At 37.7% G+C, this 25,076-nt stretch overlaps 2 protein-coding genes across 3 annotated transcripts; both read right to left on the minus strand.

Moving 5' to 3' along the window:
* Positions 1-4,714: 4,714 nt before the first annotated feature.
* LOC132862202 (CD226 antigen-like) lies at positions 4,715-7,439 on the minus strand. The gene is made up of 4 exons (XM_060894119.1): positions 7,321-7,439; positions 5,627-5,941; positions 5,201-5,503; positions 4,715-4,900 (listed from the first exon to the last, which is right to left on the minus strand). Exons 1-4 carry the CDS (start codon positions 7,355-7,357, stop codon positions 4,794-4,796), a joined length of 762 nt encoding a protein of 253 aa, XP_060750102.1. The 5' UTR covers positions 7,358-7,439; the 3' UTR covers positions 4,715-4,793.
* Positions 7,440-18,650: 11,211 nt separating this feature from the next.
* On the minus strand, positions 18,651-23,126 carry LOC132862194 (CD226 antigen-like). Of its 2 annotated transcripts, none has more exons than XM_060894096.1 (5): positions 22,583-23,126; positions 22,083-22,150; positions 20,876-21,193; positions 20,450-20,752; positions 18,651-20,149 (listed from the first exon to the last, which is right to left on the minus strand). In XM_060894096.1, the coding sequence occupies exons 2-5, from the start codon at positions 22,117-22,119 to the stop codon at positions 19,998-20,000; spliced, it is 810 nt and encodes a 269-aa protein (XP_060750079.1). In that variant the 5' UTR covers positions 22,120-22,150; positions 22,583-23,126; the 3' UTR covers positions 18,651-19,997. The 2 variants fall into 2 exon arrangements, with proteins under 2 accessions (XP_060750079.1, XP_060750087.1); XM_060894104.1 differs by having other exon boundaries at positions 22,510-22,597.
* Between the last annotated feature and the right edge of the window lie 1,950 nt (positions 23,127-25,076).

The following is a 25,076-nucleotide window of genomic DNA, read 5'->3' on the forward strand; positions in this document are numbered from 1 at the left end:
CAGATGTACGAAGCTGAACACCTTCCCCAAGTGAAGACCAACCTCCTCTCTGAAGATCTGGGTACACACTCCTGAGTACACTGACACTTCTCTGACATCAATGCCACACTCTCTCAGCTCTTCCTCATAGAAGATCAGGTTTCCTTTCTCCAGCTGGTGGAAAGCCAGTTTTCCCAGTGCCATGATACTGTCTCTGGTCTGCTGAGGATCAGGGTCACAATTCTGATGGTACTTTTGGTCCTTGTGTTTGATCTGAAAGATCAGGAAGTGTGTGAACATTTGAGTCAGAGTCTTGGGGATCTCTCCACCCTCTGCTTCACCCAACATTCTCTTTAGAACAGTGGCTGAGATCCAGCAGAAGACTGGGATGTGACACATGATGTAAAGGCTTCTTGAAGACTTCAGGTGTGTGATGATTTTATTGGCCAGGCTCTGGTCACTGATCCTCTTCCTAAAGTACTCCACTTTCTGAGGATCACTGAAGCCTCGTACCTCTGTTACCTGGTCTACACACTCAGGAGGGATCTGATTGGCTGATCCTGGTCTTGTGGTTATCCAGAGGAGAGCAGAGGGAAGCAGATTCCCCTTGATGAGGTTCGTCAGCAGCACATCCACTGATGCTGACTCTGTCACATCACACAATCTCTCATTCTTCTGGAAATTTAGAGGAAGTCGACACTCATCCAGACCTTCAAAGATCAACACCACTTTGTAGGAGTCACAGTCTATCGATTCTAGTTTTCTTATTTCTGGGAAAAAGTGATGAAGAAGATTCATCAGACTGAGATTTTGCAGAGGTTTTTTGAAGAGGTCGACAGAGTACACACACACACACACACACACACATATACAAATACACACACATACACACACACACACTCTCACATACACACACACTCACACACATACACACTCACACATATACAAATACACACACATACACACACATGCACACACACATACAGATACACACACACTCTCACATACACACACACTCACACACATACACACTCACACATACACGCACTCACACACACACTTTCCCATACACACACAGACACATACACACACTCACACACACAGACACATACACACACACACACACACACAAACACGTGAACGTGTCTCCAGCTTTAAGTCCCTGAGGATCCACATCTCAGAGGACATCCTGGACCACTAACACCTCAACCTGGTCAAGAAAGATCTCCTGTCTTTCTAGTGCATTTGGGTCAGGAAAGACTGTTACCCATTTGACCATGACTGTTAAAAATGAATCTAATGTTATAGTGTGACTGAATATGCAAATGTGTAAAAAGTCATGTCATGTCATGAGGTCAGCATGTTTAAGCACATGTATAACAATGGGTGCTTTGACCTTAGTGTGATAGTTTCTATGATCATATTATTGGATGTCTTCCCTGAGTTTGAGTAAACTTGAACCTAACAATTTGGGTATTTTAACTGAATCTAATCTAATCCAATCGAATCTATATTAATACTGCAAACAGAATTCGTGTAATCTAGTGGAAATAGTCTACAAAGAATAATTTTAACAAATAAAAAGCCCTGCATGTTATTGTGATTAAAATATTCATTCATATGATTTAAATTTAATATGAATAACATCAACAGGAGAGTACAGAATTATTTTAACCCTTAAGGAACATAAGTGAATATGATCCTATAACACAAACACTAATGTTCTCTACATTTCAACATAGTCTGAATTTGTTTATTAAGTTTTGACCTAGACTTAGGACACAATTTATCGTCACTACACTGGAACTCTCTTTTGTACCTTTAATGTGCATCACACAAGTGTATAGTTATACAGTATATACATTTTAAAATATGGTTTGAGGTTTTATAGAACAGAGATGCTCTGCTGACATTTCTTACAACTAATAAGAAAATGAAATGCTGCTCTTCCACTTCCAGATTATACACTGGTTATAGAATAGAGCTTTAATGTAGGACCTCTGAAAGACCTTCTGAACCTCTTCAGGTGGCTCCAGCATTTCAAAACCTTTTTTCAGAAGAAGTTGAATACAAGTAAACTAAAGTAAATGTTAATTAAGTGATTGTGTAGACGTTTAAATACTGATGTGTTTCCTCTTCATTTAGTTTGACTGCTTCAGTTAAAACAGGAGACATTAAACTGTTCCTCACCAGCCACGAGTCCCTTCACACATCACAGCTATATAGCTTCTACACGATGGAACAAAAATGACAAAAATGATGTGCACTGTGCAATTTAAAAGTACTTAATTTTGGTTGGTAGACCTGCGTCATGACGTCATAGCACGCCTCTATAGGTTGCTTTAGTAACCTCCTTTTCAGGAGTTTGGAAAAGACCAAATGAATAAAACACACTTTTGTTGGAGTATAAACAAGGTTCAATGTAGTTTTAAGAAGTTCTATGTGTTTAAAGTAGTTTGTTCTACTAAATTAATGTCATGTCATGAGGTCAGCAAGCACAAGTATAACAATGGGTGCTTTGAGGTTAGTGTGATATCCTGCCATTTATAAGACACTGTTACTATGCTCATATTATTGGAGAGTTTCTGATGTTTTCCCCGAGTTTGAGTGAACTTGCACCTAACAATCTGTGTAGTTTAACCACTTCCCCCTGTTATATCAGACTACTGTGAGTTAAGTATGTCATCTCTCTGAATGAAGTTATCTTTGTTTTGTTGAATGCACTGGGTGCTACAGATGGAGCAGTGTTTAGACATTTATTATTACATTACAGATGTCATACAGTCATTTCATTGTTAAAGATAGAGATTAATGACATTATATATTCTCTCAGCATTTGTGTGCATTGTGAAAATCTTATTTCATTGTAAAATCATGAGGTTTGAGTGTCGGCTGTAAAAGATGATGCTTGTTAAGTGGACTGTTGATTGTATTTTCTTCTACTGTAAAGGAAGTTGTTAAAGTCTCATGTTTATAGCCGGTTATCACTGCAAGTATCGATATAATGATTTGAGCTGTTGTTACATGCATAAGTCTTTTTTTATATTAACGTTGAATACATGTTTTTTGTCATTAAAACGTGATTTCTCTTCATGATGCTTTATCAAAAACGAAATAGCAAAAAAGAAAAGAAATAAACAGAGTTATATTATTAATGCAAGCAAGATGTTTTGTAATCTAGCGCCATCTAGTGGAAATAAAGTCCTGCTTTTAACACGTTAGTGTGATTATTTATATATTTTCTACTTATGCAAGTGTAAGTGTGTGTGTATGTGTGTGTGTGTGTGTGTGTGTGTGTGTGTGTGTGTGTGAATCTACAAATACACGTTTTCTTCTCTAAATTTCAACACGTTCTTAATTTCATAACTTGTCCATCAATTTTTGGAACCTTTTATCTTTCGTACCTTTAATATGCATCACAAAAAAAGTGTAAATTATATAGTAAATACATTTTAAAATATAGTTTAAAGCAAAGTTAATAAAACACTTCACAATGTGTTTTGCTCTATAAAATGCTCTGGTGACATTTCTTACAACTAATGAGAAATGGTTAAAGAATTGTCTCTTAGGACCTCTGAAAGACCTTTTCTGAACCTCTTCAGGTGGCTCCAGCATTTCAAATCCTTTTTCAGAAGTTTTATAAAGTATAATAAAGTAAATGTTAATTAAGGAGTTGTGTAGACATTTAAAATGCCTTTAAATTGTGTTTCCTCTTTGTTTTGTGACTGCTGGAGTCTGGCAGCACTAAACAAACACAACAATCAACATAATACAATCAATAATATTTTATACTTCATATTTCACTTAGGGATCATTTTCTCACACACACACACACACACACACACGCACACACGCGCACACACACGCGCACACACGCACACACACAACAAGTTTTAAAACATTAATTCTTTAGTAATAATTTTCAAGAGTCAAAATGAAAAAAAAGTCAAAGTGAAAAACACAATAAAAGCATTTCATTTTCATTATCATTAAAATACACATTCAAATTATTTAAATATGACTTTTAAACAAATTCATATAAACAATCATTAAAGACAATCACACAGTCTATATCATAAACATCACCATGAGAGTAAACAGTGTCTGTGTTATAGATGTAATAACAGAATTATTTGCACCCTTATAACACAACAGGCAAATATGATCATATACTGTAACACAAATATAAATGTTCTCTACGTTTCGACATATTCATAATTTGATCAGCAGTTTTTGGCTTAGACTTAGTACAGAACGTCTTGTCACTTTTGTACCTCTAATAATCATCATAAAAGCATATCTTTATACAGTACCTGTATGTTTAAATATGGTTTAAAACAAAGGAAATAAAACACTTGTGGTGGCTCCAGCATTTCAAAATCTTTTTCAGAAGAAGTTGAATACAAGTAAACTAAAGTAAATGTTAATTAAGTCATTGTGTAGACGTTTAAATACTGTTGTGTTTCCTCTTCATTTAATATGACTGGTCAAGTTAAAACAGGAGACATTAAATAAACATTAATCAATGTGCAAGCAGCCACCTGAATGGTGAATTTAAGACACTCGGTTAAATTTATATATTTGTAAATCTAACTCTGAAAGAGTCAGTGCCTCACCAGCCACGAGTCCCTTCACACATCACAGCTATATAGCTTGTACATGATAGAACAAAAATGACTCCAGTATCATGGTGTAACACGTACTGTAACAGTACATACAGTAAGATTGTATGAAGTGCAAATACACAACAGTGTGAGATGAGAAAGATCCTGCAGGCTTGGAGTAAATCTGGTCTCAGCATTTTCTCATGTAATTTAAATGATCAGGACGATGATGTTGATCCCTACAGAGATGAACAATACCAGCAGTACAAACCATCCTGAAACTTTAGCGCTGTTGGTGGTTGTGAATTGTTGTTGCGCTGGAAAAAAATATTCTATATTATTTGATTACTTTTTATGACACTTTCAAAGCTATAGACTGAGAAACTGTAGAACTTCAACACTAAGAGACATTTTTGTGTCGTTTGGATGTTAACACACTACCTGACATGCATGGAGACTGACTACAGTACATCAGTATAAAAACCGTACAAAGTGGGACTGAATTTACAAATAAACTCTACACTAGAATGTTCACTCAGCTCACAGGAACTTAACAAAACCTTTAACTTTCAGTTCACAAGGTCTGTAAGTATCATTAGAATAAGAGATGTATTTACCTTCTACCTTCAGTAACACAGCTCGTGGTTCTCCGTCCTGAGATTCATCGTGGATGAGACACTGATATAATCCTGTATCAGACAGGTGAACTGGACTGATGTGAAGAGAGAGATCACCGTCTAGAAAGCCTTCTACTGACATCGTGAATCTGTTTTGTTTAGTCATCGGTCTGTTTGCAGGAGTGTACAGCAGAACCTCGTGTCCATCTTTCTTCCACTTTACATCTTTAACGACTTGTCGAGTGTCTCCGTAACACGGGAGAGTGACGTTCTTCCCCTCGAAAGCCTTTACAACTGTCGGAACTTCCGGATAAACAAAAACAAATGACGTTATTACAGTTTAGCATTTAATGTGGCTGGTCAGACTTTACTACAGACATGTTAAGAATGACAGAATGTTCTGCTGATGACAGCAAGAGCACTTACTGATAACTTTCAGCTTTACTTCAGTCACTGATATTTCATTACAACTGCACATGTAAGAGCCTGCATCATTGTAGGCTACTGAACTGATCATCAGGGAGAAATTTCCTCTGCTTGTATCTCCTGGTAGTGTAAATCTTTTGTTAAAATGCTCTTGTTTTGAACACATCTGCTGAACAATGACAACTTTGTCAGGAATGAAGCGGATCCACTGAACCGCTGGACAATTTCCTGAGCAGTTACACGGGAGGGTCAGGGCTTCATTCACCATCGATTCTGTGACGATGAAGGCTTGGCACTGCTGCATCAGCAGGTAAACTAACAGATCAGAGAATAAATCAGAAAAGATATTTTGAATATGTGACACACCATAAATCCATAATTTAAAGCTGTTTCGTTTGGAAAACAATCCTCGTTCAGTACATTGTTCAGGTCGTCTAAGCCTGATAGATTCAGTGCAGATCTGAGCACTCTGCACACCTGTCCCTCATGTGTCTAATTATTATTAGTATTTAGTCAAGCCGCGTTGCCTTGAGCTGCGCAGAATCCTCTGTTGTCTTTTGTTGTCGTCTTGTCTTGGGTCAGTGTTCCTGTTCTGTGTTGTGTTTTAGTTATTAAAACCTGTTTACACTCCATGTCACCAGCCCGAGTTTTGTTTTTGCGGTATCCTGTGACATCGCCCAGCACCTGTCCGGTGGGGAGCGTCTCTTCACATCCGGTTTCCGTGGAGGATGCCGCCCCACTTCCTGTCCGCGGGGGGTGTTGCAGGCCCGAGTTTTGCCCCTATGGATTTTTTTTTGTTGATTCTTCTTTTTTCTGTGGAGGAGGATTTTTTATGTGATCGGCCCTTCTGCTCGGCTGTGGACGTCGCTCGGCCCTCTCTGGCTACACCGCCGTGTGCCTTACTCCCCCCACCTGCCTTGCCGTGTCTTGCTCCCCTTCACCTGCCTTGCGCCTCGCTCCCCCTTGATGGACCCCGTTGGGACTGTCAAGACGGATTGGCGCGTCGAGGGGGCGGTACTGTCAGGACTCAGCCCGGACTTTAGCCATGTGCTTTTTGTTGACGTTACATGTTCACATGTCTTCCCTGCCCTTGTCTCTTCCTCCCCGCCTCTGCACACCTGTCCCTCATGTGTCTAATTATTATTAGTATTTAGTCAAGCCACGTTTCTTTGAGCAGCGTGGAATCCTCTGTTGTCTTTTGTTGTCATCTTGTCTCGAGTCCGTGTTCCTGTTCTGTGTTTTGTTTTAGTTATTAAAACCTGTTTATTTTTACGCTATCCTGCATTTGGGTCTATTTTATCCCCGCGTCCATGACAGAAGTCTTATGTTTAAGCTTATTGAAAATATTTTAACTACTTTTTATTTTCTTTTATTTATTTCATACAGGCAAATAATACAACACACACATACACCTCTAAATTGAGCAGGAGCAGGTCTTGTAGTCACTTAGACAGAAGCTTAAATGTCTTTAATAGGTTTAATGAGAACCCCGACAGAACCCCATCCAATCCATCATGTCTCTACTCTTGTCTTATATTCTTAATCTCTCTTGTCCAAAATGCCACCATACAATATTCTGGATTCCACTAGAGGTTCCATGGTAAAACACAACTAGGGTAAACACAACATCATGTCAAGAAATGTTTGAATCTGTCATCAGTGTTTAATACAGAACTATAAACAGTATCACTTACCCATCACAGTGATGCCAGGTCTTAAAACCCACTTCATGGTGTTTCAGAAAGTCCTATAAGAGAGTTACCTACAAGAGCAGCATGATGTAAAGAAAAGGAAACTTTATAGCTCACACACACCATACACATACACACCATACACACACACACAAACCACTCACACACCATACACACACACTCACACACCATACACACACTCACACACCATACACACACTCACACACCATACACACACTCACACACCATACACACACTCACACACTCACACACACACACCATACACACCATACACACCATACACACACACACCAGGTATGCACCGATACCACCAGAGAGAGAGAGAGACAGAGAGAGAGAGAGAGAGAGAGAGAGAGAGAGAGAGAGAGAGAGAGAGAGAGAGAAAGACAGCGAGCTAGAGAGAGAGAGAGAGAAAGACAGCGAGCGAGAGAGAGAGAGAGAGAGAGAGAGAGAAAGACAGCGAGCTAGAGAGAGAGAGAGAGAAAGACAGCGAGCGAGAGAGAGAGAGAGAGAGAGAGAGAAAGACAGCGAGCGAGAGAGAGAGAGAGAGAAAGACAGCGAGCGAGAGAGAGAGAGAGAGAAAGACAGCGAGCGCGAGAGCGAGAGCGAGCGCGAGAGCGAGCGCGGCGCGAGAGCGAGCGCGGCGCGAGAGCGAGCGAGCGCGGCGCGAGAGCGACACACACACACACACACACACACACACACGCACACACGCGCACACACACGCGCACACACGCGCACACACGCGCACACACGCACACACACAACAAGTTTTAAAACATTAATTCTTTAGTAATAATTTTCAAGAGTCAAAATGAAAAAAAAGTCAAAGTGAAAAACACAATAAAAGCATTTCATTTTCATTATCATTAAAATACACATTCAAATTATTTAAATATGACTTTTAAACAAATTCATATAAACAATCATTAAAGACAATCACACAGTCTATATCATAAACATCACCATGAGAGTAAACAGTGTCTGTGTTATAGATGTAATAACAGAATTATTTGCACCCTTATAACACAATAGGCAAATATGATCATAAACTGTAACACAAATATAAATGTTCTCTACGTTTCGACATATTCATTATTTGATCAGCAGTTTTTGGCTTAGACTTAGTACAGAACTTCTTGTCACTTTTGTACCTCTAATAATCATCATAAAAGCATATCTTTATACAGTACCTGTATGTTTAAATACGGTTTAAAACAAAGGAAATAAAACACTTGTGGTGGCTCCAGCATTTCAAAATATTTTTCAGTAGAAGTTGAATACAAGTAAACTAAAGTAAATGTTAATTAAGTCATTGTGTAGACATTTAAATACTGTTGTGTTTCCTCTTCATTTAATATGACTGGTCAAGTTGAAACAGGAGACATTAAATAAACATTAATCAATGTGCAAGCAGCCACCTGAATGGTGAATTTAAGATACTCGGTTAAATTCATTAATTTGTAAATCTGACTCTGAAAGAATCAGTGCCTCACCAGCCACGAGTCCCTTCACACATCATAGCTATATAGCTTGTACATGATAGAACAAAAATGGCTCCAGTATCATGGTGTAACACGTAATAGTACATAAGATTGCAGCATAAAGTGCAAATACACAACAGTGTGAGATGAGAACAGGACAATAAACACACAGGATAAAAGAAACACACAGGACAACAGAACAGTGATGTACAGGAAAGCTAAAGATCCTGCAGTCTTAGATTAAATCTGGTTCAGTCTCAGTTTGCACTGTTCTCATAATGTAAATAATCAGGACGATGATGTTGATCCCTACAGAGATGAACAATACCAGCAGTACAAACCATCCTGAAACTTTAGCGCTATTGATGGTTGTGAATTTTTGTTTCCCTGGGAAAAAAATATTCTATATTATTTGATTACTTATTAGGACATTTTCAAAGCTGTAGACTGAGAAACTGTAGAACCGTCAACACTAAGAGACATTTTTGTGTTGTTTGGATGTTAACACGTTACCTGACATGCATGGAGACTGACTACAGTACATTAGTATAAAAACTGTACAAAGTGGGACTGAATTTACAAATAAACTCTACACTAGAATGTTCACTCAGCTCACAGGAACTTAACAAAACCTTTAACTTTCAGTTCACAAGGTCTGTAAGTATCATTAGAATAAGAGATGTATTTACCTTCTACCTTCAGTAACACAGCTCGTGGTTCTCCGTCCTGAGATTCATCGTGGATGAGACACTGATATAATCCTGTATCAGACAGGTGAACTGGACTGATGTGAAGAGAGAGATCACCGTCTAGAAAGCCTTCTACTGACATCGTGAATCTGTTTTGTTTAGTCATCCATCTGTTTGCAGGAGTGTACAGCAGAACCTCGTGTCCATCTTTCTTCCACTTTACATCTTTAACGACTTGTCGAGTGTCTCCGTAACACGGGAGAGTGACGTTCTTCCCCTCGAAAGCTTTTACAACTGTCGGAACTTCCGGATAAACAAAAACAAATCACGTTATTACAGTTTAGCATTTAATGTGGCTGGTCAGACTTTACTACAGACATGTTAAGAATGACAGAATGTTCTGCTGATGACAGCAAGAGCACTTACTGATAACTTTCAGCTTTACTTCAGTCACTAATTTTCCATTACAGCTGCAGTTGTAAGAGTCTGCATCATTGTAGGTTACTGAACTGATCATCAGGGAGAAATCTCCTCTGCTTGTATCTCCTGGTAGTGTAAATCTTTTGTTAAAATGCTCTTGTTTTGAACACATCTGCTGAACAATGACAACTTTGTCAGGAATGAAGCGAATCCACCGAACCACTGGACAATTTCCTGAGCAGTTACACGGGAGGGTCAGGGCTTTATTCACCATCGATTCTGTGATGATGAAGGCTTGGCACTGTGGCATCAGCAGGTAAACTAACAGATCAGAGAATAAATCAGAAAAGATATTTTGAATATGTGACACCATAAATCCATAATTTAAAGCTGTTTCGTTTGGAAAACAATCCTCGTTCAGTACATTGTTCAGGTCGTCTAAGCCTGATAGATTCAGTGCAGATCTGAGCACTCTGCACACCTGTCCCTCATGTGTCTAATTATTATTAGTATTTAGTCAAGCCGCGTTGCCTTGAGCTGCGCAGAATCCTCTGTTGTCTTTTGTTGTCGTCTTGTCTTGAGTCCGTGTTCCTGTTCTGTGTTGTGTTTTAGTTATTAAAACCTGTTTACACTCCATGTCACCAGCCCGAGTTTTGTTTTTGTGGTATCCTGCGACATCGCCCAGCACCTGTCCGGTGGGGAGCGTCTCTTCACATCCGGTTTCCGTGGAGGATGCCGCCCAACTCCCTGTCCGCGGGGGGTGTTGCAGGCCCGAGTTTTGCCCCTATGGATTTTTTTTTTTCTGTGGAGGAGGATTTTTTATGTGATCGGCCCTTCTGCTCGGCTGTGGACGTCGCTCGGCCCTCTCTGGCTATGCCGCCGTGTGCCTTACTCCCCCCACCTGCCTTGCCGTGCGCCTTGCTCCCCCCTCCTGCCTCGCCATGTGCCTCGCTCCCCCTTCCTGGACCCCGTTGGGACTGTCAAGACGGATTGGCGCGTCGAGGGGGCGGTACTGTCAGGACTCAGCCCGGACTTTGGCCATGTGCTTTTTGTTGACGTTCCATATTCACGTGTCTTCCCCGCCCTTGTCTCTTCCTCCCCGCCTCTGCACACCTGTCCCTCATGTGTCTAATTATTATTAGTATTTAGTCAAGCCGCGTTGCTTTGAGCAGCGTGGAATCCTCTGTTGTCTTTTGTTGTCATCTTGTCTCGAGTCCGTGTTCCTGTTCTGTGTTTTGTTTTAGTTATTAAAACCTGTTTATTTTTACGCTATCCTGCATTTGGGTCTATTTTATCCCCGTGTCCATGACAGAAGTCTTATGTTTAAGCTTATTGAAAATATTTGAACTACTTTTTATTTTCTTTTATTTATTTCATACAGGCAAATAATACAACACACACATTCATTCATTCATTCATTCATCTTCTACCGCTTATCCGAACTACCTCGGGTCACGGGGAGCCTGTGCCTATCTCAGGCGTCATCGGGCATCAAGGCAGGATACACCCTGGACGGAGTGCCAACCCATCGCAGGGCACACACAATTACACACTAGGGACAATTTTCCAGAGATGCCAATCAACCTACCATGCATGTCTTTGGACCGGGGGAGGAAACCGGAGTACCCGGAGGAAACCCCCGAGCCACATGCAAACTCCACACACACAAGGTGGAGGCGGGAATCGAACCCCGACCCTGGAGGTGTGAGGCGAACGTGCTAACCACTAAGCCACCGTGCCCCCCACAACACACACACACACACTCACCTCTAAATTGAGCAGGAGCAGGTCTTGTAGTCACTTAGACAGAAGCTTAAATGTCTTTAATAGGTTTAATGAGAACCCCGACAGAACCCCATCCAATCCAGCACGTCTCTACTCTTGTCTTATATTCTTAATCTCTCTTGTCCAAAACGCCACTATACAATATTCTGGATCCCACTAGAGGTTCCATGGTAAAACACAACTAGGGTAAACACAACATCATGTCAAGAAATGTTTGAATCTGTCATCAGTGTTTAATACAGAACTATAAACAGTATCAGTTACCCATCACAGTGATGCCGGGACTTAAAAGCCACTTCATGGTGTTTCAGAAAGTTCTATAAGAGTTACCTACAAGAGCAGCATGATGTAAAGAAAAGGAAACTTTATAGCTCACACACACCATACACATACACACCATACACACACACACCATACACACACACAAGACACACACTCACACACCATACACACACACACCATACACACACACACACACCATACACACACTCACACACCATATACACACACTCACACACCATATACACACACTCGCACACCATACACACACACACTAGGTATGCACCGATACCACTTTTTCTCTTCCGATCCGATTCCGATCTCCTTCCGATCTTCTGTTACAAACAGTTGCTCCAATTAAAAAAAGAAAACAGCTAAAATGCTGAAATAAACTCAATCATCAAATATTGAATAATAGAAACAATCCCAAAGGACGCCGTCGAATTAAACCGAACCGAACCGAACTAACCGAGTCGGAATGAACTGGACGAACGGATTAGGATGCTGCTGGTGGAGACCTGAGGTCTGGCTGAGACCTGAGACCTGGCTGAGACCTGAGACCTGGCTGAGACCTGAGACCTGGCTGAGACCTGAGACCTGGCTGAGACCTGAGGCCTGGCTGAGACCTGAGGCCTGGCTGAGACGTGAGGTCTGGCTGAGACCTGAGGTCTGGCTGAGACCTGAGGTCTGGCTGAGACCTGAGGTCTGGCTGAGACCTGAGGTCTGGCTGAGGGCTGAGACCTGAGACCTGGCTGAGACCTGAGACCTGGCTGAGACCTGGCTGAGACCTGAGACCTGGCTGAGACCTGAGACCTGGCTGAGACCTGAGACCTGGCTGAGACCTGAGACCTGGCTGAGACCTGAGACCTGGCTGAGACCTGAGACCTGGCTGAGACCTGGCTTGGTGGTTAACACGTTTGCCTCACACCGCCAGGGTCGGGGTTCGATTCCCGCCTCCACCTTGTGTGTATGGAGTTTGCATGTTCTCCCCGTGCCCCGGGGGTTTCCCCGGACTACGGAAAATTGTCCGTAGTGTGTGAGTTAATGAGAGTGTGTGTGTGTCCTGTGATGGGTTGGCACTCTGTCCAGGGTGTATCTTGCCTTGATGCCCGATGACGCCTGAGATAGGCACAGGCTCCCTGTGACCCGAGGTAGTTTGGATAAGCGGTAGAAAATGAATTAATGAATGAATGAATAACATCACCAGGAGAGTACAGAATTAAATTAACCCTTAAAGAACATAAGCGAATATGATCCTATAACACAAATACTAATGGTCTCTACATTTCAACATAATCTGAATTTGTTTATCAAGTTTTGGCCTAGACTTAGGACACAATTTATCGTCACTACGCTGGAACTCTCTTTTGTACCTTTAATATGCTTTACACAAGTGTGTGGTTATACAGTATATACATTTTAAATATGGTTTAAAGTAAAAAAAAAAAAACACTTGTTAGTGTAATTCTAATATTAATAATAGTCGTATGCCACAGATCTTAACGAAAACCACAGAAACATACAATTTGATATAATTCCAGTTCATCAAATTATTGCTCCATAAAAATATCCCACAATGCACCACAAAAACCAGGGAGCATCAATGCTCACTTTGTGCTCTTATCTGAAATTACATGACGCTATTGTGCAGCATGAAGCAAGCGCAGCAGATTTGGAGCTCTCGCATCTTCCAAGCTGCGACCTTATAGCCGTCCTTGAATTTTTGGTTTTGTTTTTTTGCCATACTGAACCTGCATTAACGACGACAGTGGGGGCTCGCCGACAGCCTTACCCACCGGGTAGGTACGTATGGTTGTGTTGCGGTTAGATTGTAGCGTCTATGGTCATATAACGCGGTGTTTGAATTGTTTGCACGTCGCATTTGTTTGCTTGGCTGAGTATTTTTATTCAATTCCGATTTATCTTGAGTTTATACTTCAACTCTTTACCTTTTGATGTCTTTATTTATTTGTTTTCCCAGCGCCCGCTGCTAGCTGGTTAGCATTACTAGCCTGTTAGCCCGGTTCCGCTAGTACACATTACACTCTGACTCAATACATCTTAACCATAGAATAATTGATCGATATACGTTTTGATATCGCTACATCTTATTTATTTGTTTTCCCAGCGTCCGCTTCTAGCCGGCCAGCATAACTAGTCTGTTAGGCTACATACATATATATCACACTAACTAGTTAGACATTATGATCTTCCGGACCTTTGCTTCAAGAAATTTTCTCTTACTGGACCTCTTTACATTTTAGTTGAATACCTCTGCCTTAGAGCCTCACACCCCGACCCCTGTATATTATATCAGTATAATATATAACACCCTGTACATTATATCAGTATAATATATAACACCCTGTACATTATATCAGTATAATATATAACACCCTGTACATTATATCAGTATAATATATAACACCATGTACATTATATCAGTATAATATATAACACCCTGTACATTATATCAGTATAATATATAACACCATGTACATTATATCAGTATAATATATAACACCATGTACATTATATCAGTATAATATATAACACCCTGTACATTATATCAGTATAATATATAACACCATGTACATTATATCAGTATAATATATAACACCCTGTACATTATATCAGTATAATATATAACACCATGTACATTATATCAGTATAATATATAACACCCTGTATATTATATCAGTATAATATATAACACCCTGTATATTATATCAGTATAATATAGAACACCCTGTATATTATATCAGTATAATATAGAACACCCTGTATATTATATCAGTATAATATATAACACCCTGTACATTATATCAGTATAATATATAACACCCTGTATATTATATCAGTATAATATATAACACCCTGTACATTATATCAGTATAATATATAACACCCTGTACATTATATCAGTATAATATATAACACCATGTACATTATATCAGTATAATATATAACACCCTGTACATTATATCAGTATAATATATAACACCCTGTACATTATATCAGTATAATATATAACACCCTGTATATTATATCAGTATAATATATAACACCATGTATATTATATCAGTATAATATATAACACCCTGTATATTATATCAGTATAATATATAACACCCTGTACATTATATCAGTATAATATATAACACCCTGTACATTATATCAGTATAATATATAACACCCTGTACATTATATCAGTATAATATATAACACCCTGTACATTATATCAGTATAATATATAACACCCTGTATATTATATCAGTATAATATATAACACCATGTATATTATATCAGTATAATATATAACACCCTGTATATTATATCAGTATAATATATAACACCCTGTACATTATATCAGTATAATATATAACACCCTGTACATTATATCAGTATAATATATAACACCCTGTACATTATATCAGTATAATATATAACACCCTGTACATTATATCAGTATAATATATAACACCCTGTATATTATATCAGTATAATATATAACACCATGTATATTATATCAGTATAATATATAACACCCTGTATATTATATCAGTATAATATATAACACCCTGTACATTATATCAGTATAATATATAACACCCTGTACATTATATCAGTATAATATATAACACCCTGTACATTATATCAGTATAATATATAACACCCTGTACATTATATCAGTATAATATATAACACCCTGTACATTATATCAGTATAATATATAACACCCTGTACATTATATCAGTATAATATATAACACCATGTACATTATATCAGTATAATATATAACACCCTGTACATTATATCAGTATAATATATAACACCATGTACATTATATCAGTATAATATATAACACCCTGTATATTATATCAGTATAATATATAACACCCTGTACATTATATCAGTATAATATATAACACCCTGTATATTATATCAGTATAATATATAACACCCTGTACATTATATCAGTATAATATATAACACCATGTACATTATATCAGTATAATATATAACACCATGTATATTATATCAGTATAATATATAACACCCTGTATATTATATCAGTATAATATAGAACACCCTGTATATTATATCAGTATAATATAGAACACCCTGTATATTATATCAGTATAATATATAACACCCTGTACATTATATCAGTATAATATATAACACCCTGTATATTATATCAGTATAATATATAACACCCTGTACATTATATCAGTATAATATATAACACCCTGTACATTATATCAGTATAATATATAACACCATGTACATTATATCAGTATAATATATAACACCCTGTACATTATATCAGTATAATATATAACACCCTGTACATTATATCAGTATAATATATAACACCATGTACATTATATCAGTATAATATATAACACCATGTACATTATATCAGTATAATATATAACACCCTGTACATCTTGTCTATAACATATTCATCTGTATATTATACTGTTTTTACTGTAAATACTGTACATCATGAACTTGCTTCTTATTGCACTTCTGGTTAGATGCCAAACTGCATTTTGCTGCCTTTTACTTGTACATGTGTAATGACAATAAAGTTGATTCTAATCTAATCCAATCTAATGTAATCTATATTAATAATGCAAACAGAAATTGTGTAATCTTGTGGAAATAGTCTACAAATAATAATTTTAACAAATAAAAAGCCCTGCACGGTAGTGTGATTAAAATATTCAGTCAAATGATTTAAATTTAATATGAATAACATCAACAGGAGAGTACAGAATTATTTTAACCCTTAAAGAACATAAGCGAATATGATCCTACAGCACAAATACTAATGTTCTCTACATTTCAACATAATCTGAATTTGTTTAGTAAGTTTTGGCCTAGACTTAGGACACAATTTATCGTCACTACGCTGGAACTCTCTTTTGTACCTTTAATATGCTTTACACAAGTGTGTGGTTATACAGTATATACATTTTAAATATGGTTTAAAGTAAAGAAAAAAAAAGACTTCACAGTATGATGTTTTATAGAACAGTGATGCTCTGCTGACATTTCTTACAACTAATAAGAAAACGAAATGCTGCTCCTCCACTTCCAGATTATACACTGGTTATAGAATAGAGCTTTAATGTAGGACCTCTGAAAGACCTTCTGAACCTCTTCAGGTGGCTCCAGCATTTCAAAACCTTTTTTCAGAAGAAGTTGAATACAAGTAAACTAAAGTAAATGTTAATTAAGTCATTGTGTAGACGTTTAAATACTGATGTGTTTCCTCTTCATTTAGTTTGACTGCTTCAGTTAAAACAGGAGACATTAAACTGTTCCTCACCAGCCATGAGTCCCTTCACACATCACAGCTATATAGCTTCTACACGATGGAACAAAAATGACAAAAATTATGTGCACTGTGCAATTTAAAAGTACTTAATTTTGGTTGGTAGACCTGCGTCATGACGTCATAGCACGCCTCTATAGGTTGCTTTAGTAACCTCCTTTTCAGGAGTTTGGAAAAGACCAAATGAATAAAACACACTTTTGTTGGAGTATAAACAAGGTTCAATGTAGTTTTAAGTTCTATGTGTTTAAAGTAGTTTGTTCTACTAAATTAATGTCATGTCATGAGGTCAGCAAGCACAAGTATAACAATGGGTGCTTTGAGGTTAGTGTGATATCCTGCCATTTATAAGACACTGTTACTATGCTCATATTATTGGAGAGTTTCTGATGTTTTCCCCGAGTTTGAGTGAACTTGCACCTAACAATCTGTGTAGTTTAACCACTTCCCCCTGTTATATCAGACTACTGTGAGTTAAGTATGTCATCTCTCTGAATGAAGTTATCTTTGTTTTGTTGAATGCACTGGGTGCTACAGATGGAGCAGTGTTTAGACATGTATTATTACATTACAGATGTCATACAGTCATTTCATTGTTAAAGATAGAGATTAATGACATTATATATTCTCTCAGCATTTGTGTGCATTTTGAAAATCTTATTTCATTGTAAAATCATGAGGTTTGAGTGTCGGCTGTAAAGGATGATGCTTGTTAAGTGGACTGTTGATTGCATTTTCTTCTACTGTAAAGGAAGTTGTTAAAGTCTCATGTTTATAGCCGGTTATCACTGCAAGTATCGATATAATGATTTGAGCTGTTGTTACATGCATAAGTCTTTTTTTATATTAACGTTGAATACATGTTTTTTGTCGTTAAAACGTGATTTCTCTTCATGATGCTTTATCAAATACGAAATAGCAAAAAAGAAAAGAAATAAACAGAGTTATATTATTAATGCAAGCAAGATGTTTTGTAATCTAGCGCCATCTAGTGGAAATAAAGTCCTGCTTTTAACACGTTAGTGTGATTATTTATATATTTTCTACTTATGCAAGTGTAAGTGTGTGTGTGTGTGTGTGTGTGTGTATGTGTGTGTGTGTGTGTGTGTGTGAATCTACAAATACACGTTTTCTTCTCTAAATTTCAACACGTTCTTAATTTCATAACTTGTCCATCAATTTTTGGAACCTTTTATCTTTCGTACCTTTAATATGCATCACAAAAAAAGTGTATCATTATACAGTAAATACATTTTAAAATATAGTTTAAAGCAAAGTTAATAAAACACTTCACAATGTGTTTTGCTCTATAAAATGCTCTGGTGACATTTCTTACAACTAATGAGAAATGGTTAAAGAATTGTCTCTTAGGACCTCTGAAAGACCTTTTCTGAACCTCTTCAGGTGGCTCCAGCATTTCAAATCCTTTTTCAGAAGTTTTATAAAGTATAATAAAGTAAATGTTAATTAAGGAGTTGTGTAGACATTTAAAATGCCTTTAAATTGTGTTTCCTCTTTGTTTTGTGACTGCTGGAGTCTGGCAGCACTAAACAAACACAACAATGAACATAATACAATCAATAATATTTTATACTCCATATTTCACTTAGGGATCATTTTCTCACACACACACACACACACACACACGCACACACGCGCACACGCGCACACGCGCACACACGCGCACACACGCACACACACAACAAGTTTTAAAACATTAATTCTTTAGTAATAATTTTCAAGAGTCAAAATGAAAAAAAAGTCAAAGTGAAAAACACAATAAAAGCATTTCATTTTCATTATCATTAAAATACACATTCAAATTATTTAAATATGACTTTTAAACAAATTCATATAAACAATCATTAAAGACAATCACACAGTCTATATCATAAACATCACCATGAGAGTAAACAGCGTCTGTGTTATAGATGTAATAACAGAATTATTTGAACCCTTATAACACAATAGGCAAATATGATCATAAACTGTAACACAAATATAAATGTTCTCTACGTTTCGACATATTCATAATTTGATCAGCAGTTTTTGGCTTAGACTTAGTACAGAACATCTTGTCACTTTTGTACCTCTAATAATCATCATAAAAGCATATCTTTATACAGTACCTGTATGTTTAAATATGGTTTAAAACAAAGGAAATAAAACACTTGTGGTGGCTCCAGCATTTCAAAATATTTTTCAGTAGAAGTTGAATACAAGTAAACTAAAGTAAATGTTAATTAAGTCATTGTGTAGACATTTAAATACTGTTGTGTTTCCTCTTCATTTAATATGTCAGTTCAAGTTAAAACAGGAGACATTAAATAAACATTAATCAATGTGCAAGCAGCCACCTGAATGGTGAATTTAAGATACTCGGTTAAATTCATTAATTTGTAAATCTGACTCTGAAAGAATCAGTGCCTCAACAGCCACGAGTCCCTTCACACATCACAGCTATATAGCTTGTACATGATAGAACAAAAATGGCTCCAGTATCATGGTGTAACACGTAATAGTACATAAGATTGCAGCATAAAGTGCAAATACACAACAGTGTGAGATGAGAACAGGACAATAAACACACAGGATAAAAGAAACACACAGGACAACAGAACAGTGATGTACAGGAAAGCTAAAGATCCTGCAGTCTTAGATTAAATCTGGTTCAGTCTCAGTTTGCACTGTTCTCATAATGTAAATAATCAGGACGATGATGTTGAGCCCTACAGAGATGAACAATACCAGCAGTACAAACCATCCTGAAATTGGAGCGCTGTTGGTGGTTGTGAATTTTTGTTTCCCTGGAAAAAAATATTCTATATTATTTGATTACTTATTAGGACATTTTCAAAGCTATAGACTGAGAAACTGTAGAACTTCAACACTAAGAGACATTTTTGTGTTGTTTGGATGTTAACACACTACCTGACATGCATGGAGACTGACTACAGTACATCAGTATAAAAACCGTACAAAGTGGGACTGAATTTACAAATAAACTCTACACTAGAATGTTCACTCAGCTCACAGGAACTTAACAAAACCTTTAACTTTCAGTTCACAAGGTCTGTAAGTATCATTAGAATAAGAGATGTATTTACCTTCTACCTTCAGTAACACAGCTCGTGGTTCTCCGTCCTGAGATTCATCGTGGATGAGACACTGATATAATCCTGTATCAGACAGGTGAACTGGACTGATGTGAAGAGAGAGATCACCGTCTAGAAAGCCTTCTACTGACATCGTGAATCTGTTTTGTTTAGTCATCGATCTGTTTGCAGGAGTGTACAGCAGAACCTCGTGTCCATCTTTCTTCCACTTTACATCTTTAACGACTTGTCGAGTGTCTCCGTAACACGGGAGAGTGACGTTCTTCCCCTCGAAAGCCTTTAGAACTGTCGGAACTTCCGGATAAACAAAAACAAATGACGTTATTACAGTTTAGCATTTAATGTGGCTGGTCAGACTTTACTACAGACATGTTAAGAATGACAGAATGTTCTGCTGATGACAGCAAGAGCACTTACTGATAACTTTCAGCTTTACTTCAGTCACTGATATTTCATTACAGCTGCAGTTGTAAGAACCTGCATCATTGTAGGTTACTGAACTGATCATCAGGGAGAAATTTCCTCTGCTTGTGTCTAATGGTAGTGTAAATCTTTCCTTAAAATTCTCTTGTTTTAAACAAATCCGGCTCTGAACAATGACAACTTTGTCAGGAATGAAGCGGATCCACTGAACCAATGGACAATTTCCTGAGCAGTTACACGGGAGGGTCAGGGCTTCATTCACCATCGATTCTATGACGATGAAGGCTTGGCACTGCTGCATCAGCAGGTAAACTAACAGATCAGAGAATAAATCAGAAAAGATGTGAATAAATCAGAAAAGATCAAAAAATGTGACACACCATAAATCCATAATTTAAAGCTGTTTCTTTTTGAAAACAATCCTCGTTCACTACATTGTTCAGGTCGTCTAAGCCTGATTGATTCAGTGCAGATCTGAGCACGATTGCTGTGTTCATATATGTTTAAATAAACCGAACCAAGGGACAAAACTCAACAGGCTCCAGAAACAAACAGTCCAGACTTTTGAGAATGTTAAAGAAAGATCTCACACAAGTCATTAGAACTTTCTCTGAAAGAAACACATACACTGCTGATTAGGTGATACTTTGAACTTTATTCCATCGGTCCCTTGTGTGTAATGAAAATAAACCTGAAACTAAAATATATTTCAGTAAACAGAGCAGTTCTACTGTGGACGTGGACTATTGGATTAGACTTTAGATTTAGATGTGAACATAAAGACATTACAGTGTGATTACTGGACCAACATAACTTAAGGTCATTTTAAATTATATGTAATTTTAAATAATTATTTAAATACTAACTTTTAATTTCTTTTATTTATTTCATAGGCAATTAATACAACACACACATACACCTCTAAATTGAGCAGGAGCAGGTCTTATAGTCTCTTAGACAGAAGCTTAAATGTCTTTAATAGATTTAATGAGAACCCCGACAGAACCCCATCCAATCCATCATGTCTCTACTCTTGTCTTATATTCTTAATCTCTCTTGTCCAAAACGCCACCATACAATATTCTGGATCCCACTAGAGGTTCCATGGTAAAACACAACTAGGGTAAACACAACATCATGTCAAGAAATGTTTGAATCTGTCATCAGTGTTTAATACAGAACTATAAACAGTATCACTTACCCATCACAGTGATGCAAGGAATTAAAAGCCACTTCATGGTGTTTCAGAAAGTCCTATAAGAGAGTTACCTACAAGAGCAGCATGATGTAAAGAAAAGGAAACTTTATAGCTGATACACACACACACACACATACATACATACACACATATACACACACATACACACACACGCACACAGGCACACACGCGCGCACACACACACACACACACACACACACACACACTCGCACACACCTTATAGCTGATGATCTATGAGTTAACTGAGTGCGTATTAAAAGACTTAAATAAAGATTAAATAATCATCACACATAAAGATATATTATCTGACACCACATTGACTTTACAGCTGTAAAGTTACTGTGTGTCCGTTTATACTTAAGTGTTACTACAATTTAACAAAACTAACAGAAAAAGATAAAAAACTTACAGATTCACAATAAACGTTTCAAAACGTTTCTCAAACTCTTTTTGTGTGCAGCACGAAGCAGTAAGAGCTTTACCTTTAGATCACAGGCTCATATGAGACTTCTGTAGGAGGGTGTCAACTCTTGGAAGCGCTTTTAAGAACGAACGAGAAATTCCCCGCCTCTAAACGGTTCATTCAGGCAAGCTGACCAATCAGAGACAAGAGACTCCGAGATAAGCAAAGAGTACAGCAGTGAGCGATGCCACACCCGATGCCCACAAGCTGTACACAAGCTGCGGCTCCTCCCCCAATGATCCCTCACGCCTACACGAATGATCCATATCGCTTATACGACGACATACTCTAACTCAATACCACACTATGCTGTTCAAAATGAGAAATCCTGTAGCTGACTACGATTCTGATTCGAGTGACAATGAATCAGTGGAGTCGATTCTGCACAACAATTCATGAAAAGACAGGAAAACGAGATAGAATACAATAAACAGTGCATTATTAATTAAATATAGTATAATACAGCTGCCAACTTGTTGAACTGGGGTGTACGCAGTCTTATTAATTACTCGCGTGAAAGAAACAAACGTTGCACAATCCACATTTAACACATCAGCATTCACTGTTTTTTTTGCTCACATGGCAGAATAACATATCCGGGCCTTTTTACATCGTAACGACGTGGTGACGTGGCAGAAAGACGTCATCACGCATAACCGTAATACAAATGATAAGAGTGCACTTACTTTAACACCCCCACTCGCTCTTAGCTCATTGTGTCATTAGAAAAACAATACCCAAAACAAAAACAAGTCTTCACTTTAAAATAAATAATGCAAACATACACTTTTCACATTTTAAGTGCCAAACATATCTTGAACAAATCTCCTTAGTTTTTGCTTTGTAGGTGGCTTTGTCATAATGTCAGCAACCATTTTCTCTGTGGGACAAAACTCCAAAATTACCTTACCATCATTTACAATTTGCCTTACAAAGTGGTACTTGATGTCAATGTGTTTGCACCTCTGCCTACTGATTGGGTTTCTGGCCAGTGCTATGGTACCTTGGTTGTCCTCATACACGTTTGGTTGTGTATATTAGTATGTGTCCATACACTTAAGTAGCTGTTTCAAGTAGATACATTCCTGCATGGCTGACGCTAAGGACATGTACTCCGCTTCACAAGTAGATAATGCCACTGTGGATTGTTTTCTGGTTTTCCAGGAAATCAAAGAACTTCCTTTACTTAGATTAACACAATATCCTGAGGTACTGTGTAACCCAGGTTACTAATGGTTAATGACTGAGGGAAAGAAAGGGGGAAAAGAAATAACTTTCAGATTAAATGACAGATTGAAGCCATAGGAGACTGAAACCATGGATTATGGTGTGATAAAGTTTTACTAATTACATAATACATAATCGCATGCCATGTGTATGTGCATGTGTATATGCGTCATATGCATAGAATGTTGAAGGTCTCAAAATTCTCCAATAATATTTTCGCGTTGTTGGGGTAACCAATGAGGTCGTGTTGACGTCACTAAAGCTCCGCCCTCGCGGCATTTTTCGGATTCCGCATGTTCGAGATTTTTCTTTTCTCGTTATAGCTTCGGATGCAGACGGACGTTTCTCGCTATTCCGGGAGATTTGAGTTTTGAAATCGGAGAAGAGTAACGTAAGGATTATTTAGAAAGTCCCTAAAAACATTCATATGTCGATTATGTACATGTCGATTAGTGTGGAACAAGTAGAAGTGCTACGTTTACTCGTATATCCATGCCATTTCAGTGAATGTTAGCGACGTGTCTTAGCATTAGCTTTAGCTTATGTGAAGTGACATGCATGTATATCTCTAAAAAAGGGGTGCAGAGAGAAGCGGATTGTGTAGAGAGTGACATTGGACGTGTATGATCTGGTATTTTCCGGTTCAGCCAATACACGTGTGATTGAGTTCCTTGGTGAGTTGGAGTTTTTTTTATTTTCCAATTAGTGCATTCCAAAGTATATTTAGTGTTTCATTGAATAAGTGTTTTTTTTGTTTTAATACTAATGGTGAACACAGCCTTAAATGTAAACTTGAAGCATGAAAAAACTGTTGTATGCATATGTTAAGTAGGATGATAAGGTGTGTAAAGTTTTACCAAAGGGTTCACTAAAATGCCTTTAGATGATGAGAAAATTGCATAAAGAGGAAAAGAAATGTTATACAAATTAATGTAACAGCATGTCCGTGCATGTTATTTGATGTTTGGTAGAATTTGGGTCGAATTGAGCAATGTATGCTTTTACAGCATTAGACATTAATGGTTCTTATGGCCTTGTGTGTTCAAGGCCAGGTTTTTTTTTTCTCTCTGTGATGATGTCCGAGTTGAGTCCTGCTGTTGAATGCTGCCTGATCCGGATGTGAACCGACACGAGTGTGAATCCCTGTGATTTGTCTCAACCCTCTCCTGCGTCTTCTGCATGCACCTGGGTGGGGTTGGACTGGCGAGCCACCTGTTGTTTGAATCCTCAGAACTTCTTGTAAGCGTGAAAGTGATTGCCGTCAACCGGTAGGAGCAAAGTTGCAC

This window comes from Tachysurus vachellii, chromosome 2, assembly GCF_030014155.1.
Source record: "Tachysurus vachellii isolate PV-2020 chromosome 2, HZAU_Pvac_v1, whole genome shotgun sequence".
NCBI lineage: Eukaryota > Metazoa > Chordata > Actinopteri > Siluriformes > Bagridae > Tachysurus > Tachysurus vachellii.

Bases quoted from the DNA above. Each gene is read 5' to 3' on its own strand.
- LOC132862202 (XM_060894119.1), bottom strand. From the start codon at position 7,357: ATGAAGTGGGTTTTAAGACCTGGCATCACTGTGATGG. The intron at 5,504-5,626 runs GTAAGTGCTCTT...TTTATCCGGAAG, and splicing joins AGTAAAGCTGAAAGTTATCA to TTCCGACAGTTGTAAAGGCT. The intron at 4,901-5,200 runs GTAAATACATCT...ATTTTTTTCCAG, and splicing joins TGTGTTACTGAAGGTAGAAG to CGCAACAACAATTCACAACC.
- LOC132862194 (XM_060894096.1), bottom strand. From the start codon at position 22,119: ATGAAGTGGCTTTTAATTCCTTGCATCACTGTGATGG. The intron at 20,753-20,875 runs GTAAGTGCTCTT...TTTATCCGGAAG, and splicing joins AGTAAAGCTGAAAGTTATCA to TTCCGACAGTTCTAAAGGCT. The intron at 20,150-20,449 runs GTAAATACATCT...ATTTTTTTCCAG, and splicing joins TGTGTTACTGAAGGTAGAAG to GGAAACAAAAATTCACAACC.